The following is an 18,522-nucleotide window of genomic DNA, read 5'->3' on the forward strand; positions in this document are numbered from 1 at the left end:
AAAGAGATTCAACCAGATCCTTAAATCCTGGTGATGGCAAAACCAGTCAGGGCCCACGGTGCGTTTTCGTGACTCGAAGTCGAGTTTTGCCATCGGTTTTTCCCCGACAGATTTTTGGTCCTGTTTGACTGAAGCAGTTTGGGAAGAGCCTGTAAATGTTTTTGCACTTGTTTCTTTGCTTTGTGCCTTGAAGGCAGACGTGTGTCCCACTGCAGGGTGTTCTCAGTGCTGTCTCCTTCAGGGATGTGAAATGGGAAATGTGACCCACACAGGAAAAGGTGTTCACAAACAGGAATGGAAAGATGTGTTTTGCTGTTTTCCTCTGCACATCAGAGGAGTTTTCCTGAGCACTGAGTTGTGTAGAACAGGAATTCCTGTGCTGTTCCATGAGCTGGGGGTCTCTCTGGGGGAGCTGCTTTGTTTGAAAGCAGATCCACTGCTGATTCCTCTGCAATCCGGCTCAGCACTCCGAGATGTGCTGAAGGCATCTCCTGCATGTTGAGCTCTGTAACCCCTGTATCCCTCAGGATGGAGTTTAGGCTGGGTCTGGCAGGAACCAGAGAAATGCTTTTAAGGTTTCAAAGAGCTGCTCTAAGTGCTGGTGTCTCTCTGCAGGTGGTTTCATCAGCTTCAACGGCTCGTGGCGCGTGCAGGGGATCCTGGCCATGTCCCGCTCCCTGGGAGACTACCCCCTGAAGAACCTGAACGTCGTGATCCCCGATCCCGACATCCTCAGCTTTGACCTGGACAAACTGCAGCCAGAGTTCATGATCCTGGCCTCTGACGGGCTGTGGGACGCCTTCAGCAACGAGGAGGCCGTCAGGTTCATCAAGGAGCGCCTGGACGAGCCGCACTTCGGGGCCAAGAGCATCGTCCTCCAGTCCTTCTACAGAGGGTGCCCCGACAACATCACAGTCATGGTGGTGAAGTTCAGGAGTAGCAGCAAAGCAGAAGAGCAGCAGTGAGCAGAGGCTCCCTCTGAACTCGGCACAAACACAGTAGGAAGCTCGAGTAAAAGCCGCTCCGATTCCCCGCGGGAGGAGCGGACGCCTCTGCTCTTTGTTCTGTGCTTGACAACAGGAGCAATACAACAAATCCATGCTGAGCAATGACAGGAATTCAGTTTGTCCACGTGTCCCTGCCTCCGGTGACCTTGCTGCTGCTCCTCCAAAACTGACTGGAACCTTCCATTGCACCATTTTCTTTACGAATCCTGTGCAGACTTCCCGTTGGATTCCTCCCCTCCCGTCTCCAAGGTCGGTCCAGGTGCACGGCAGGGTCAGGGCAGTGCTGCTGCTTTCCCCCCATAGCTGGGACTGCTCTTGTTCCTCATCCCTTTAACCCACAGTGATAAGGCTGAATAGGAAAAGGTTTGTGATTATTGGCCTCTTACATGAAGGAAGAAGAGGAGCCAACTCTCCCCCTGCTGCCACACTCTTGGCTCTCTCGCTTCATTTAACCTCACCCCCCTTCAACAAATCCCTGCCAAGCATGTGAGTAGGTAGAGATACTGAATTACCTGAAGCCACATGTTTATTCAGGCTGTGCATTACTCTATAACAATTCTAGGCCATATTGTATCCAAACCAGCTCGTGGTAAACTTCAGCAAAATACTCTGAGGTCTGACACCTTCTGTGTGAGAAAACAGCTCAGCTGTGAGAGCAGAGTGTCTGTCCTCCACCAAGGATCACCCTGACCTTATTTTGTTGGCATGGACTTGGAAAGCAATGCAAGGTAAAATTAATTTCATTAGTGACTGTCGGAAAACTCCTCAGAGCAGGGGGGTTCCTCAGAGCTGCCTGAGTCAGGGCTGCTCACGTGGTTATTCCTGTTACCAACTGCAGATGGATTCGTGGTGTTAATCCCGGGGCACAGCCGTGTTTTGGGATAGTGTACAAATGCCAGGCAGCATCGTTGCACTGTAGAGATGAAAGCTTGTGTTAAATCTAGAGAAAAGCCTGCTTAGATCTAACTTTCAGTATTTAATTGTGTTTTGGAACCTGTGGCTGCTGTAAGTTTGAAGGAGGACAGTGTGAGTTTGTTCCGCACGTGGTAACGACTGCTGAGGAACAGAGTGTGTTATATGAACAGACCAGGCTGGAGAATTGTAATAATCCTTGGAATCTCCCTGCAAAACGTGGTCCTGGACCATCTGCTCAAGGTTCAGGGTGCTGGAGGTTGTTGGTGTTTGGGTCTGGAGGGGAATCAGGGATCTGCTGCATTAACTGGCATTGCCTGTTCTTGGGTGCTGAGCTGGTCTGGGTCTCTCAAGGAGAAAAATCAAAGAGCACAAATTCCTGCTTGAGAGGGAATTCCTATCTTAGTCTTTTCAGTTTTGTTCCTAGGTTACCTCTTCCCCAAGGAACCTCCCTCCTTTAATTTGTTGGGGATAATCACAGCTCTTAATTGGATCTGTTGCCTTTACCAGTGCTGTCCAAAACATGTAGGGGATCCCTTGGCAGCCTCTGCTCATCCCAGACTCCCAAGTGGAACCCTTTGACTCTGAAAAGTGAAAAGCAGGAGAGGGAAGTGTCCAGCACTGCTCCTTCCCTGGAGGATGGGAGGCTCCCAACTTTTTTAATCCCTTGAGCAGTACATGCAGTGACTTGGCAGTGCAGCTTGGCAGTTCAATTGAGCAGCTCCCAGGAAACGTTAAAAACTGCAGAGCACTTCAGTTGTTTTACTTTGAGAAGGTGTTTGAGGTCAAAAGGCTGGGAAATGCAAACTTTGTGTGGTATTTCCCTGGGAATGCTCAGTCCTGGAGCCAGCAATGGCACAGCAGCAGTGTCAGAGCTCCAGGCAGAGCCTTTCCTGTGTCCTTCACAGGAGATGTTCCATTGCACCAGCTCTCCTTCGGAGGACACAGCCTGGGGAGCTGCCCAGGGAGAAGGAGAATCTGACCCAGCAGCTCCAAAGGAGAGGGATGTTTGTGTAGCAGAGGCATCACCTTCACGGGAACTGGGGGAGTTGGAACTGCAGTGATGGTCAGCTCCAAAAAAAAAACAGAGTAGATTAAAAGCACTGGAGTGAAAGCTGCTGGCTGCACTGAGCCTCCTGCAGCTCCCACTCCCGAGGTGAGTGAGAATCCCTGAGGGATCTGTGACCTTCTCCTGAGCATCCCTGAGGGATCCATGACTTTCTCCAGAGCTTGGCTAGCTGGCTGTGCTCCAGCACTCGTGACAGACAGGAAGACAAGGTGGCAGGAATTCCCAGCCATGAGGAACAGTGGGAGGGCAGCTCACTCTGGAAGCCAGCCCTGCTCACAGGATTTAGGGAAACAGTGCAGTGCAGTACAGAAGGGGTTTGCCTGGATGTTTATTCCAGGATCATTCCCTCAGTCACTCCCAGCCCCTCCAGGCAGGCACCAATCAGCCCTGCTCCAACCTTCAAGTGTCTGCAGCTGCAGCAAGAGCTGCTGGAGCACCTTCAGCTTCCTCTGCAACCTCCTCTCCCCCTCCCTCTGCACTGTCCTGGCCATCCAGGCCCATCATCTCTGTTGAGCTGGTGACTTTGGCTTTTATTACTTTAAAAATCGAGTTTCAGCTGCTTTAGGTGTAAAGCTGAAGGCCTGAAGGAGGTGAGAGGCTTTGTGTGCTCTTCCACCTCCATGCTCAGTGCCTGCCTGTGCTCCCTGCTGCCAGCCTGCAAAGCTTTTCATCCAAACCTAGACACGTAGAATTTTGCTGATTTGTGCCAAATTCTGTCGTGACACAGCTGTGGGACGACAAGGTTGAGTAATGTACCTTTTGCTGATGCAACCTGAACAATCCAGGGTTCTCCCACTGCCTTAACACTCCATCCTCCAGCTGGGAAGGGTTGCCAGGTGCTGTAGCCAGAAATATCTGCCGTGGCAGAAGGGGTTCCTCCCTGCTGCTCTCCTGCCTGGGCACCTCTCCAAAAAAAAAGAGCTGCCTTTTGGTGGCAGTGGCCAGAACGCAGCTGGGAGCTCCTCTTGCCATGGAAGTTTTTTGTAGCCTGAGCCCGAGTGGCTCCGTTGGTGACATCTGTTCCCTCGGGAAGAGCCTCCCGTGGCACAGAACTGAGGGACTGAGTTGCTGCCAAAGAGCATCTTTCCCGTGGTCCAATGTGACAAAATGTACCTTGTTCATTAGTTCAGCTGGTCCAGTGCTTAAGGAATTGGGGCTGTTCCCAGGGATGTCACAAGCTCCCAGTTAACTCACGTGGGACGTTTTAATGTTCAGTGATCAGGATTGGGATCATGGATTGCCGTGGAGTTCACCACTCTGATTATACACTGGGAGGGTTCAGACAGGCTGATCCTTCCTAGGATTCCTGGAAGGGCTGGGACTTTCCCTGCTTGTCCCTCCGGGGCTGGGGTTGGTGGCACTGTGGCTCCGTCTAGTGGCCTGAGCCCGCCCTGGGAATGGGAACGCCGCAGCATTCCCTCCAATTCCACAGCGGCTCTCTCAGCCCCTGTGGCAAAGGGGAGGGATTTAAAGTCCCCCCCCCATCCCTTGTCTCCCAAGCTGGAGTCAGGAATTCGTTGCTCACCTCAGGGCTGGCAGGAGACACCGTTTTATTTCACACCAAACCGATCCCACTTCTTCTTCTGTTGCACCATCCAGCACCAGGCACAGGGATCTCATCCCACAGGGAGGGGTGGCACAGGTGGCACTGTGATGGTGGCACCACCTGTACTCCTAAAATGTCTAAAAATACCCAATTTGACACGAATGAGCCAGTTTTACTTGATAGATTGTCTAGATTAATATAAATATAAATAAGGCAAATGCCATCCAGCATCATGGACTGTCCACTGACTGTGGGTGCTGCTGCTGTTCTCACAGAGTTAAACCATTTACAGAGGTAAAAGTAAAATATTGGGAAGGTTTTCGAATCCAGAAGTTAAAACTGAAGTGCTGCACCAGCCTGAACAGTGTTTGCTGCAGAAACACCAATGCCACAGCCTGAAAATAAGGGATTTTGTGTCCAGCTGCCTCTCAGGATACAGGACAGCCCTGCTTTAAATAATATGGATATATTGCTAATGTAGCTGATACTTATTTTACCCAGCAAAACATTTAGTGAGTGATTATACTACAGAAAAAAAAAAACAAAAAACTTACCAGCCTTTCATTTTCCAAAGTAGGAATATGTAGGCCTCTGTACAAAATTCCAAGTTGACAGTTGAGAATGTTCTGCTGGAATTTGGTAACTGCAGAGCCCGGAGCTGCTGCCCCTTGCTGAGCTCCATATATTCATAAATGACCTTTTTAAACCTGAGGACTCAGCAAAAAAAAAAAAATAAAAAAAAAATAAAAAATATCTACAGAGTTACTGCTGAGTTGAAGTTTAATTAGTTTTATTTCTATGGTGCTGACCAGACAAGGTTTAGGGAAGCAGCTGTTTCAGAGTTTTCCCTTAGGTAACTCAAAAGTTCCAGGTGTCTCCAGTTCTCCAGGATGGTCTGGGTGCTCTGGTAAGCAAGTGGATGCAGCTGAAGCCTTTCTAGAACCATAAATAAGAGGCTCAGGAGCAATTCTTGAGACAACAGTTTGTCCTTCACTCCTTTCTAGGTTATAAAATGTTTAAATAGCCATGTAATTTCTTTCAGCAGAAGCTCCACAGGTTAGGGAAAACGCTGTTATAATCTCCAAAATACACAGTTTTGGCAAATTGCTGGGCTAAGTGCCTGTGAATGCTCCCAACAGCTTTCAAAATGTGGATTTTTAAAGCACCCACCTCCTTTTCCTCAAATGTCTTTCAAAGTGTGTGGGACCAAACAGCCAACACACCATCCAGGCACCAATTCCCAAATCCCTCAGGGCTGGTGTTTCCTGCCCCTTCTCCCAGTTAACAAAATTCTCCCTCAAAAGTCAGTTCTGCAAAGTCTGAACCTAAAAATAACCATCCTGAAAATCCAAGGCCTCATAATTCTTTAATCATCTCAACATAATGTGGGGTTTTCTTCCCTAAAATTGAAAGAACTCCCTCTTTTAAAATAGATTAAAAGAAACATCAGGTTCTTAGAGATATACAGAAATTTCTTTGAACCTGTAAGATTGAAGCTTAATGTCCAACACAGAACAATTCCCACCTGGCTGTATAAAGTATTATTTTATGGGTTTATACTTGAAACAGAGGAACATATTGTGTTTCTAATTAAATCCCTGGATCATGGAATGGTTTGGGCTGGAAGGGACCTTAAAGCCCATCCAGTTCCACCCCTGCCATGGGCAGGGACATTTTCCACTAATCCCAGGTTGCTCCAACCTGGCCTTGGACACTTCCAGGGATCCAGGGGCAGCCACAGCTTCTCTGGGCAACCTGTGCCAGGGCCTCCCCACCCTCCCAGGCAGGAATGAGATCCCTGTCCTGCCAAAACTTGGGATCCCTGTCCCTGCCACCTCTGCCTTGGGCAAATACTTCATAAGTGGACCAGAGTGGAACAGGCTGCTTGGACACAAAGGGAAATTTGGGAAATATGGAGCTCCACACTCCTTCAGCATCCCTAAGGAAACAGGAACTCAGTGGCACATCCTTCACTCAGGTTTTAGTTTAAATTTGACAGAAACCTGATAAAATTCCATTGTTTGCTGTGCATCCAGGCATCTGTGAGTTACTTGCACTGAACTGCTTTAGCAGGGACTGGGAAACATAAGGCAAAACTTCAGAAAATATGCCAAATGTCCTGGGAATACTGATCACAGGGAATGCTGCCCCTGCCTGGTTTATTTGGAATTTGTTTGTTCCAAATGCACACGAAGCATTTCAGCATTTTAACTCCTCTGGAATAACATCCAGGCAGGGAATTCCACGTCAGAACCCCCCCTTTGCTCCCCATCCAGCAGCAATTCCCAAACATCTTTGCCCAATGGATTATTACCATTAGGCTTTTCAAGTCAGGAACCCCAATTTTCCTATAAAATCACACAAGTACTTGGAATTCTGATTTACTACAGCTTTTAAACCACTTACTGCATGAGAAAAAAAAAACAAAACAACAACCCTTAGGATCTGGAAAAATTTTAGGCATTTTTAATACAGTATTTTAGGCAGATGCAATAAAATTTGGGCCCACCCCTGAGTTCAATTCTTAGATTAACTCATGGTCTGAAGGTTTTTCACCTCTTGCATGGCTGCTCATGCTAAAAACTTCCCTAATCACGGCTTTAAGCAGAAACAGGAGCTTAGTTAGGAATTTTAGAGTTAGGAATTTTCCAGCCTTTTAAGCAATAATAAGGTCAGACTCAAACACAAATCAGATTTGGAAAGGAGGGGTTTTTTTCAGAAAACCAGGGCTATTTTCCAGTGGGATTTGTTGCAGAGTTGCTGTCACTGTAGATGACAATTAATTTCAAACTGATCACTGTGTACAGACCTTTGTTTGTTGAGCAGTGTCAGCACTTGGGGCACAGAAACCCCAAATATTGGCAGGTGATGAGTGTGTTTCTGGTCCTCTGTGACCCTCCTTTCTCCCTCACCAGGACCACTCTCTGCTTTATCTATTTTCTGAAGCCTGCAGAGTCATAATTACTTTTTTTTGGGGGGGAGGGGAAGCAATAAAAACTGTGCTGTAGTATCAGTGTTCTTGTGGCAAATAATTTATTTCTGAACACGTGACATGGCAGGCTTCTAAAAAACAGAGGGGTTTGGGTTCTGAGATGTAAGAACAATCATAGAACAAGGCAAATATCTCTCAAAGAGCTCTCAGGATCTGCCCACAGAACAATCAAATCCCAGATCCTAAACCCATGGCACAGCTGTAGTTGTACCTGTTTCTGGAAATACAAGAGCATCCTTCCCTCAGTTACCCAATTCTGTATCTTCAGCTATTTAACAAAAAAAAAACAAAACCTCTTATTTTTTAAAAACTTCGAGCTTAACATCCATCCTTAGAACACTGACATCTTGTCTAGAGAGTGTTGTCCCCAAAACCTCACTTTTATACCTAAAAAAATAACCCGTCCTCCGATCCCACCCGAACCCCACGTGCAGCTGTTGGAAAAGAGCCAAACTCAATCCTGACCACAAGGGAATGAAGGCACTGCTGAAACCTCCCCCCCACCGTGGTCCTGGAGGTTTCTGCACCTCTTGTGGTTTGTCTCTAGGAGACACTGTGGAATTCTGCCAGGCAAAATCCCTGGGAACAGGAGCTGCTCCATGGACAGGATGTCACCGTAGTCTCCTCCCCGTGTAGTGGATGTGTCCAGATTAATTATGTTCATGCAATTGCAAAATTCTGTATTGTTGTCTCTTAGAAGTGTAAACTACTGAAAACTGGGCCTTGCTGATATGAATAAAGTGATTAAAAACTGGTCTTTACACAGAGGGCAGAGTTTGTCTTCTTTAAATATAAATATCGGGGGGTTCTTCCTTTTTCGTGTTTTAAAATGTGGGGGAAGGAAACTAATTGAGAAAAGCAGACATAAATCACAGGAGAAATTATTGTGCTTTCATCTTCCCTGTGGCTTCCAAAGCTCTTGGGATGCATCAGTACACACAGAGAGATGTTTATATATGGGGGTTGATTATCCCAGTGGTTTTGGGATATCTCATAACCAGTGAACTCCACCTGCCCTCCAGGAGTCTGGGAACACTGTCAAAGACACCAAAGCCATTCTGTTTTATGTCTGTAGAGACACACACAGAAAGTGCCCCACTTTCCCAGAATTTCCCATCAGTTCCTGCAGATCCCACAGGCTTGGAATGTTCTTGGAAGCCTGACAGAGGTGATACATTTAAATACCCAGGTGTGACATTCTCAGAAGGGTCACAGAGGTGAGGCACAGAAAGAAGGTTGTTTTGCTTCACACTGGGCAGAGAACAAATAATGGAGAGTGGCCATAAAACCGTAAAAACAATCCAGGCAGGAATTTGGGAGGCATCCTCAAAGCTGGTTTCTTGGCATAAACATTATTCCTTGGTGACTTTTCATCCATTCCAGAAGATTCAGGCAGAAATCCCTGTAGCTGACCATGTGGGGAGGTGTCTGAGGCAGATGGGACAGAGCATTCCAAAGTACCCTGAGCATTCCAAAGTACCCTGAGCATTCCAAAGTACCCTGAGTGTGTGGGATACCCACGTGGAAAAGTGCTTTGTGAATTCCTGGTATTTTTATTTAAGACTACTGGGATGTTCCAGGGAAATGCTGCCACTGCAGTGTTGTCAAAGGCATCTCTAGAACTGCTTTTGGTTTGCATTTCCCTGCCCTTTAAATGTTGTTTTTACACCAAACAGGTTTTTCAGTTTGTGTGTTAATCCAGAATCAAAGGCAAGTCACGGAATTGCTGGATGACAAATCCTGCCAAGACTGGATGAGTTCACTCGGTGTAAGGCCATGAACTGCAATCAGATGCCTGTACTTACAGACATCAAAATTAACTTTATACAGGAAGAACTGTTCTGCATCTTCTGGAACACTGACGTTGACTTTAAGAATGTTTAAGCAAATTCCAACATAAACATCCTCAAATTTCACGGGTTTGACGTGGCTCATCAGCTCATAAATCCTCAGGGCCAGCTTTCCATCCAGGACATAGCCCAACCCACTGCAGTACGGAGGGTACAACCTGTAGGGGTATTCCTGGTAGGAGATGGATCTGGTTTTGTCAGAGCCCCTGTAGGCAAAGTTGTTGATGAGGGGGTAACCAGTGAAAAGGGTCTCCGAGGAATTCCACTGCAGCAGGAACTTCACCAGGTTGGGGGCGTTGATGAAGACATCACTGTCAGTCTTCATGAGGAACCTGGTGCTGGGGCAGAACTCGGAGACCCACTGGAACCCCATGATGGTCTTCAGGGTGAGGTTGTCGTAGGTGTCCACGAAATCCTGCTGGATGATGTCTCCATAGAGGATGCTCTCGTCCTCCACCGACAGCTCTGCCGCGTTGTCTCCCCTCTGGGTGTCCTGCCCCAGCAAGAACAGGGTCAGGACTCGGTGGCCCCCCCAGGAGCTCCGAGAGCCCCACGTTATCCTGATGGCCTGCCTGGCCTTCACATCCCTCGGGCTGGAAGACACCAGGATGACCAGGAATGGGTGGATGTCCCGGCACTTCCAGCGCTCCCGCAGCGTGAACAGGTAGTTCTGCTTGTAAACGGGTTCATACTCGTAAAAATACATCAGGTTCACCTTCTCAAGCACAGTGTTGGAAGGAAAGGAGGTTATGTACAACATTGTTACCATGGAAAACAGCAGGAGAAACACAAAAACCCACTTCAAGGGCCTCCTGTACGTGGCACCCACTGGAATAAGTGTCATGGTCTATCTGTGGAAGTGCAGTGGTGACCTTCAGAATCCATTGCAAGAGTCCTGAGGCATCTTTCTTGCTGGAAAAGAAAGGAACAAGTAGCATTCAGAGCAGTGTTACCCAAATATCACCTTTTCCTTCTCTAAAGTGTCAGCAGGAAGCGTGGTGTAAAGTGAAGACAAATCCAAGCCTCCCTGATCCAGCTGTTCCGTCCTGCACTCCATGGATCACAGCAGAGCATGGAGCACGGCCTGGACTGAAACCTCCTGGCTTTCTCCTTGGAAATTCCCCCTGCATGGATCTGAGCCAATGTTGTGATCCCACCATGTTGTGATCCCAGAGATCCCAGAGATCCATGTTGTGATCCCAGAGATCTCAGAGATCCATGCTGTGATCTCAATCTCTCCCACTCGATTCCACCGCCAGGAAGGAACAAAATCCAACAGCTCCAAAGCAAGTGGATGTTCGGAGGCTTCAAAATGTGGGATTTCTCTTAAACACAGGAATTCCTACTGGTTTGTACGAGCTGGAACAAATCAGCCAAGACAGCAAAAGTACACAAAAATATTTCATCCCCTATCTAAGGGTTGAGCAGCTGCTTGTTCTGAAGGTGGAAGAAGGTAAAAATCAACTCATTTAATTAAATCAAGTGATTTAATAAAGCCATTTTTGACCAAAACCATCACCATTTTTACCATTAGCCAAGTCATGTTTGGATTTGAGACACACACCTCGGCCTGGAGCCCCAACTCCTCAGCAGGTACTTCCAAACCCCATGGAATCCGTGCTGAAACCATTCCCACAGTGTCAGGATTAGAGATCCCAATCAATACATCTTCCCAAAACTCAATTTAAACCCTGCACCCTCCATGTACCACTGTTTACCTTTCCTGTATTTCTTTAAAACTGCACGTGCTGTGCTCATACATTAGACATCTTTAGGAATTCTAAACGATTTCTGATGTTTGCAGTAATAATATTTACCCTGCACTGTAAAGTACTCACAAAGACACAGTAAGGGGGAGGGAAGGTTCGATTTCTCAGCACAATTAATTACTGTTTATCTTCAAAAATATCACCACAGGGCTTCTAAGTGTTTTGTATTTTACAAATACACAGCACACTGGAATCCAAGGAAATTTGATTTGCCAGAGCCCACCTGCCTCATATTTCTGTGTAGGATCTGACTTTAAATTCATCATCCTTTAAAAGAAAAACCTGGAGCACATTTCTTTAAAATTCACCAAAGATGTATCTTTAAAATGGATTTAAAGCAATTTTATATAAATAAGTATTTAATAGAAGATTTTTGGACTGATCTCTCTCAAAACCAGGAAGTAACTAACAGGAATCTTCTCTCTATATCCACCAACTTGACTTTCAGTGAACAATATGAAAATACATAGTGGAAGAAAATAATTTAAGTTTTATATATCAGTGCTTATTGTATCAATAACATTTATCAGGGTTTGATGACCAACTTAAAGTAAAAGCATGTCACAGCTGGATCAGTTCTTGGCTGCCTAATGGAAAAAAACATAAAGACTTTGATTCTTTGTGGCAGTCACCCTCTAGGATCACTGACCACTTCAAACACAGGCAGGAAAACAGGCAAATCCAAGGGGAAACCCCAAACACAGCCCTCAGAAAATCTCCATCTCTTCCTATTTCAACAGGTTAAAGCAAAGGAAGGAGGTTGAAGCAGCGAGGTCAGAGTGGAGCTGGACCTGCTGCCCAGTCCTGGTGCAGGTGCAGCCCTTCCAGCTTCCCAGAGTGGGTTCTCCACCACTTCCAGGCTTTATCTGCTGGCAGTTTTCCCCTTCCAGTGGTACAGCAGGCGCATCAGGAGCAGCACCAGGTCAGGAACTGCTCCTTCCAGGGAATTCCTTTCATTTTCTTCCAAGCTCACAACTCGGTGGCTCTGAGATTGTGCCAAGAGATCAAAACAATGAACTTTGGAACAAAGGTGAGGCAACGTGTGCTGAACATGCTCCACAGGGATTTTAGATCCATCTCTCACACTCTGCTTCAGCCAGGGAATTACAGAGTGTGGACATGCTTGGCAGGAAAACCTCATATTCATTGAAGACTGACAATTCCAATAACTATGATATCATCCAATTTAAAGATTTTTAAATATCTTAATGTTAGATGCATAGAAAAACAAATCCTTTCGCTTTATAAAGCTACCAGCAGAAATTATTTGGAAATATATTCCTGTCCCTTGGCCTCAAGGTCAGGTTGGATGGAGGAGCTCTGAGCAACCTGGTCTATGGAAGGTGTCCCCTCCCATGGCAAGGGGTGGAACTGGATAATCCTTAAAATCCTCCCAACCCAGACCAGCCAGTTATTCCATGCGGCTTACAACCAATCTAGTGGAAATTTTGCAAGACGCCGGTGTACGACGCTCTAATATAACAATACTTTAAGAACTATTTTAAAGGACTTTTAACAACGACTTGCTCTCACTCCTGACCGCCCGGGCAACCCCGGTTCTCTGTTCCAGGCGCCTTCTCTGGTGCCATGGATTAAGAACCAGCAGGGAGGGATGGTGCGAGGGGCTCTGCCGCCCTCTGCTGAACCCAGGCAGCGATTTAAAGCCGGGTTTATTAAAACCAGCGGTCTTTATTAAAATCAGGCACCGGAGCCGCGCTCGGTGCCCGCGGTCATTGGGCTCCCCCCGAGCACCCACCGCTCCCACTCCCATCCCAATTTCCCACTTCCATCCCAATTTCCCATTCCCGTTCCCATTACCGTGTCCCTCGTGTCTTCGCCGGGCCCGGGAAGCGGCGCCTCCCCTTCCGCCTCCCCGAGCTCCGGGAGCGGCCCCGCCGATCCCCGCCTTGCCCCGCCCGGCTCCCGGGGCATCATCCCGGTGGATCCCTCCGGCAGGAATCCCGAGCTAAGGCCGGGCAGGGCCGGGAAGAGCAAGCGGCGCTTTCTCCCCCTCCTGCCTCGGCCGCTGGAATGGCCCCGGCGAGGATTCACTCCCTCCATCCCATCTGCTGACTTTAGCGAGTGGAATAACCTGCCCAGGCAACTCGGCGACCTGCAGAGTTTACACAAAACGGCCGGGTACACAAAAGGGTTATTGTGCTTTGGGCGCAGATTAGTTGGTGCCAAATCAGCTGTCCCGGGTTTATGACTCGGGGTTGTGCAACCGAACCTACAGGCAAACCCTAAACACGGGATAGTCCCGGGCAAACACACCTTTGGACAAAGCAAAGGTGGATGTTCCGTCCGTGCTCGGGAGCAAATATTTGGGGTTAGAACCCGGCGGCAGGAGCTGCATCACACCCTGTCCTGTGGTTTGATCTCGCACTGATTACGAACTCTGAAGCAATGCAGGGAATCCTCACTGGAAGCAGCTCTGGATCACAGGATCCTGCTCTGAACTGAACTCACGTGGGCTCTGGTACAGTTAGAAATGACCAGACCCCGATGCCCTCCCAGGGCAGCTGCTCTGTGCTGGCCTTCACTTTAATTAGCTGGTGAAAATCAGGCACTGCTTGATCACTGCCATGAAGTGACGGCCTGATGTAAGAAGTGACAGTGGTGACCATAAACACTGAACTCAGCTGGAGCAGACACGGAGCAGAGAACCGTGTGAGCTTCGAGTCACAGCACCATCCATCCCTGCCAGGCTTTGCCCTTGCTCAGGATACCATGTTTCCTCAGAACTGCACGCTGTTTTCCAGGGAATTGTGATTCATTTGACTCTATCACACATCACAGAGTTGCCTCCCCGTCTTTCAGTTCATTCATATACATTATTTATAAGGAAACACAAAACCCTTTCTTCCCGGATTTAATACATCATGACCCGCTCCTGCAAAAAGTCCTCCACGTAATCTATACGTGTTATTAACTATGAAAAATGCACAGCACTGAGAACATCACTGTCATATTTTGTTGCCCCCAATTAGTTCTGGTCTAACCCTTTTAGCTTCAAGAGATACCAGATTATAACTTGTCTGACAAGGCTGAGGTCTGTTTTACGCAACGTGTAATATGTGAGCAATCAATGTCGTAATTATTGAAATGATTGTGCTATCAGTCAGCAGCTCCTTTGGCCACCAAGACCTTCACAGCTTTTTGCTGATTATATATTTTCTGAAGCAAAGACAAATGGTTTCTTTGGGTGTGAGAGCAAGTTAGTACTGCAGTACTTGGTATGTGTTGGGCCAGCCCGGTGTAGGTCTGTCTACTGTCTGAAAAATGGAGACTCAATAGGAATTCAATAATATCAGACTAAATTTTCTGTCTCCTCTTGGTTTGTTTTACTATTTAGAATGCTGGCAAAAGAAATTATCAAGACACGGTTATTTCCCTGATTCTTGTCCCTTTACTGAAGGAAATCTTCATCAGTGGGCAAGCACAGAGTAGAGCAGAATGAAGCTAACAGAGGTTTTTAATTTCAGGCAGCAGAGTCTCAGCGATGACTGGTTCATAAGGTCTATATTTACTCATTATATCATCATACAGAGTGCAGTTAAAGTTGTTCATACAAACAGAACCCCCAGCTCACAGCCCTGGCAGGAGGAGGCAGTGCCATGGGCAGAGGCAGGCGGGTGGAGCAGAGCCCGCCTTTAAAGGAGCTCTGTTACAGTTTGATTGAGTCCCTGGGCCTGGGGAGACTCAGATTAGAAACCACTGACACAGAATCACAGAGAATGCTGAGCTGGCAGGGACCAAGCAGGGTCATCAAGTCCAACTCCTGGCCCTGTACAGGACACCCCAAGAATGACACTTTGTGCCTGAGAGCCTTGTCCAAACCCTCCTGGAGCTCTGGCAGCCTTGGTGCTGTGCCCACCGCCCCAGGGAGCCTGGTCAGTGCCCAACCACCCTGTGGGGGAAGAACCTTTTCCTGAGATCCAACCTGACCCTGCCCTGACATAACTCCAGGCCATTCCCTCGAGTCCTGTGACTGGTCACAGAGTGAAGAGATCGGTACCTGCCCCTCTGCTGCCCCTCAGGAGGATGGTGAAGACCCCAGTGGGGTCTGACCTCAGTCTCCTCCAGCTGAACGGACCAAGTGCCCTCAGCTGCTTCTCTCGTAGCTTCCCCTCCAGACCCTTCCCCATCCTCGTGGCCTCCTTTGGATTCTCTCTAATACTTTAATATCTTTCTTATATTGTGGTGCCTGAAACTGCACACAGAACTCAAGGTGACATTGGTTTGTTGCTGGAAGATGCACTTTGAGGACACCTTGTCAGTTTATGGATTGATAAGTATGGACAAACCTTAGGATTTCCCCTCCTCACTGGTTGCATTTATACATAATTCCTTTTCCAAAATGGATGTGGATGCAGGGATTGATCTCTGAGCACGCACTGAGACGGGGCAGACTTTCCCCAGCCCACGGATCAGGGAGTAGAGCCAGGCTGCTGGTCCTGGAAGTGTTGGAAGACCTGTTGGAAGGCAGTAACCTTTGTGCCCATGACCAACTGGTAGGTTACTCATGGTGTCCCACCCACAGGCTTGGCACGGAGGGTGCACCTTCCTGAGCACTGCTGGCCTGTTATCAACCCGATAAACCACCCCGTGTATTTGCACAGAGGTTTTACTGACTGCAGAGCACAGAGCTGCTTCTTCCCCTTCCTGCCTCTTTGTGCTTCATCTCACGGAGGAGGAAAGACATCCATGCAAATTGGCTTCACGGAAGAGAGGGAATAGCCCAGCCTGGCTGGAGTGGAGAACTCCAGGGCAGAAATGGGCCACCAGAACACCAAACCCCACAGAGAGAAGCAAGCCAATATAGTGATGCTGGGACTGGATTCTGCAGGAAAATCCACGCTGTTGTACAAGCTCAGGTATAAAGATGCTTTTCTGACCACGCCAACCATTGGCTTTAATGTGGACATGATTGAAACCGGGAGAGATTTCACACTGACGTTTTGGGATGTTGGAGGGCAAGAGAAAATGAGGCAGGTCTGGAGCAATTTCCTGGAGGGCACAGATGGAGTGCTGTACGTGGTGGACAGCTCTGATAAGCGACGGCTGGAGGAATCCAGGAGAGAGTTTGAGCTCATCTTGAAGAATGAATCCATAAAAAACGTGCCGGTCGTGGTGCTGGCGAACAAGCAGGACTTGCCTGGAGCTTTGAACGCCGAGGAAATCACCAGGAGGTTCAAGATGAAGAAGTACTGCAGTGACAGGACTTGGTACGTGCAGCCCTGCTGTGCCATCACGGGAGAGGGGCTGGAAGAAGCTCTCTATAGAGTGACCACGTTTGCCAAGCAGTACAGCAGATCCAAGGAGTCCTTCAAAATCCTGAAGGAATTCGAAACACTTTAAGGATTTCTATCATCAAACTCTGGAGAATGTGAACATATTTTGTTGGACCGACTAAATCTGGAAATATTGGAGTCTGGGGAACTTTTATACATAAATATTTATAAAGAACTTTGACAATATTGAAGTCTACTGTTATACCTGCAGATGCTTCCGAGATACGACTCTGCAGCATTTTATTATTTTTTTTTTTATTTGCTCAGGGTTGTTCAGCTCAGAAATGTGGCTGTTGGACGATGAGAAAGGTGGAGTTGAGCACCTGGAAACGAAATAGGTGAGAAGTGTTTAAATCCCTTAAATCAGGTCATTTTGTAAGATGTAAACGAGCCAAGTCATTTGTTCAGCAATGATAAAACGCTGTTTTGTAATAAATACTCTGTGGATGTATTTCTCTTATATGTATATTTATATATATATTTATATATATATGAAATAGTGGGTTTAGAGCTTAAACTCTTAATTATGTGCAAGAGAACTTGTTGGCTATTACTGCATTCTAGAAACAATTACTCCAAACAGATTTTAACAAGCAGGATCTGCCCCTCAATCAGCCCCAGACAGAGCTGGGATCCAGTGCTGTCTCTAAGGTGTAGGTCTGATGTCCCATTGTCCCAGATTTCCATGTGCTGGAAATTGTTTCAGCTGGAAATTTCCTTGTTTCACTGCTGGATTGCTCTCCTTAGCCAAGAGCAGAGGGATGGGATCAGTCCAGTGAAGTGCTGAATTCCAATCTTTTTGGGGTGGGGGAGGAATGGGAGAATTGGCTCCTTGGTCATTTTTTTAATAGATCTTGACAGATTCTGTCCTGCCTTTACTGAAACCATCTGAAATATTGTTGCTGATAAATTTAGGTTTGATTAAATTTGACATAACTAATCCCATTACTACAGTTTGTACGAAACAATTCCAAAGGAAATTTCTGTGCAGATTTCCTGCTGCCTGAAGGAGGGAATTAATATTCTGAATTAAGGCAATGAAGGATTGATAACTAGAAGACTAATTGAACTCTATCAACCATGGAAGCAGTTTAAGGCTGACGAGTTAATAAGGCCTGCTCTGTAAAAGCAGGAGAAAAAAGATCATTGAATTGTTGGTTGTAATCCAGCCCAATTCCTTCTGCTTCCTTGGCAGAAGATGGGATGCCCCAGTGCTTTGGAATGCTTTCCTAGATGCCTGGATTTTTTTATCCCTATTCCTACCACAATCTTTGACCATAGACAAGTTGTTTAACTACTCTGTGCCTCAACAGCACCTCAGAAAGATGAACTTTTCCCAGTCATGGGTTCTGGAAAAGTCGTGGCCGTGACCCTGGAAAACAGGGTCCTCTTGTGCACCTTTTTTTTTGGTGACAAAATGATGATGCCAAGTCATTCACAGAGGGAATTTGTGTTTCATTCTTACTAATAAACAGGCAGGAATTTCAAGTTACAGGAGGGTGAAGCAGCAATAAAATCACCTGGACATACCCTGTTGTCTCATGAATATATTACTCAAAGGCCAAAAAATCATCAGGTGAATTTGCTGAAATAGTAAACAAAGGGAGGTTTCTCAACAGAAGCTGTTGTTAATACTGAGACTAATTACCAGGGGCTAAATCCTGACTCATGTTGAGACTCTGTTGCTAAAGGGAGAGCGGGGATCTGGATTTCTCATTGCCTGGGCTGATGATTTAGGTTCAATATAAAATACCATCTTCTGGCCCTAGAAAGATCTTTAAAAGTCATTAACATGAGTTTTCCAAACCCAGCAACTCAACGTTAAGTAATATTCCAAATCAATACATTCATAAGCATTTGCATTTTATGGTATATATTGAATTCTCCTAATCTAATCATGGGTCTGTTATAAACCTCAGCTTAGTTCTGTGGCCTCAGGACTCCCTCAGGGAGAAACACTCCTGAGAGATTTAATGAGGGTTCACCAGGGTCTCTAATTAGACAAGAAGCAAGTTCTGAAGGGAGAAATAAAGTCCTATAATAGGCCAGCTCTTACAGCTAAAAATGAGAATAAGCTTTCAGG

At 46.9% G+C, this 18,522-nt stretch overlaps 3 protein-coding genes and 1 long non-coding RNA gene across 6 annotated transcripts in view; 3 read left to right on the forward strand and 1 right to left on the reverse strand.

The window, feature by feature from the left end:
* Positions 1–6,148, forward strand: part of PPM1L (protein phosphatase, Mg2+/Mn2+ dependent 1L) — a 16,147-nt gene extending 9,999 nt beyond the window's left edge. The window contains exon 3 of the mRNA XM_027647459.1: positions 616–6,148. Within this exon, the coding sequence (XP_027503260.1) occupies positions 616–965 (350 nt within the window). The 3' untranslated portion in view covers positions 966–6,148. The remainder of the gene's footprint in view (positions 1–615) is intronic.
* The window catches only part of LOC113949187, a 21,949-nt gene extending 13,662 nt beyond the window's left edge, over positions 1–8,287 (forward strand). Inside the window, exon 3 of the long non-coding RNA XR_003528376.1 lies at positions 6,479–8,287. This is a non-coding gene — a long non-coding RNA (uncharacterized LOC113949187). The remainder of the gene's footprint in view (positions 1–6,478) is intronic.
* B3GALNT1 (beta-1,3-N-acetylgalactosaminyltransferase 1 (globoside blood group)) lies at positions 7,551–16,940 on the reverse strand. 3 transcript variants are annotated; one of them, XM_027647455.1, is made up of 2 exons: positions 16,645–16,940; positions 7,551–10,288 (listed from the first exon to the last, which is right to left on the reverse strand). In XM_027647455.1, exon 2 carries the CDS (start codon positions 10,218–10,220, stop codon positions 9,231–9,233), a length of 990 nt encoding a protein of 329 aa, XP_027503256.1. In that variant the 5' UTR covers positions 10,221–10,288; positions 16,645–16,940; the 3' UTR covers positions 7,551–9,230. The 3 variants fall into 3 exon arrangements, with proteins under 3 accessions (XP_027503256.1, XP_027503255.1, XP_027503254.1); XM_027647454.1 differs by lacking the exon at positions 16,645–16,940 and adding an exon at positions 12,964–13,064; XM_027647453.1 differs by lacking the exon at positions 16,645–16,940 and adding an exon at positions 10,941–11,586.
* ARL14 (ADP ribosylation factor like GTPase 14) lies at positions 15,922–16,636 on the forward strand. Its single transcript, XM_027647458.1, has one exon. It carries the CDS (start codon positions 15,922–15,924, stop codon positions 16,504–16,506), a length of 585 nt encoding a protein of 194 aa, XP_027503259.1. The 3' UTR covers positions 16,507–16,636.
* Positions 16,941–18,522: the final 1,582 nt, after the last annotated feature.

This window comes from Corapipo altera, unplaced genomic scaffold (genome assembly GCF_003945725.1).
Source record: "Corapipo altera isolate COAL_440 unplaced genomic scaffold, ASM394572v1 113, whole genome shotgun sequence".
Classification (NCBI taxonomy): Eukaryota; Metazoa; Chordata; class Aves; order Passeriformes; family Pipridae; genus Corapipo; species Corapipo altera.

What these genes read in the sequence shown, in the direction of transcription:
- B3GALNT1 (XM_027647455.1), bottom strand. Translation starts at nt 10,220, where the DNA reads ATGACACTTATTCCAGTGGGTGCCACGTACAGGAGGCCCTTGAAGTGG.
- ARL14 (XM_027647458.1), top strand. Translation starts at nt 15,922, where the DNA reads ATGGGCCACCAGAACACCAAACCCCACAGAGAGAAGCAAGCCAATATA.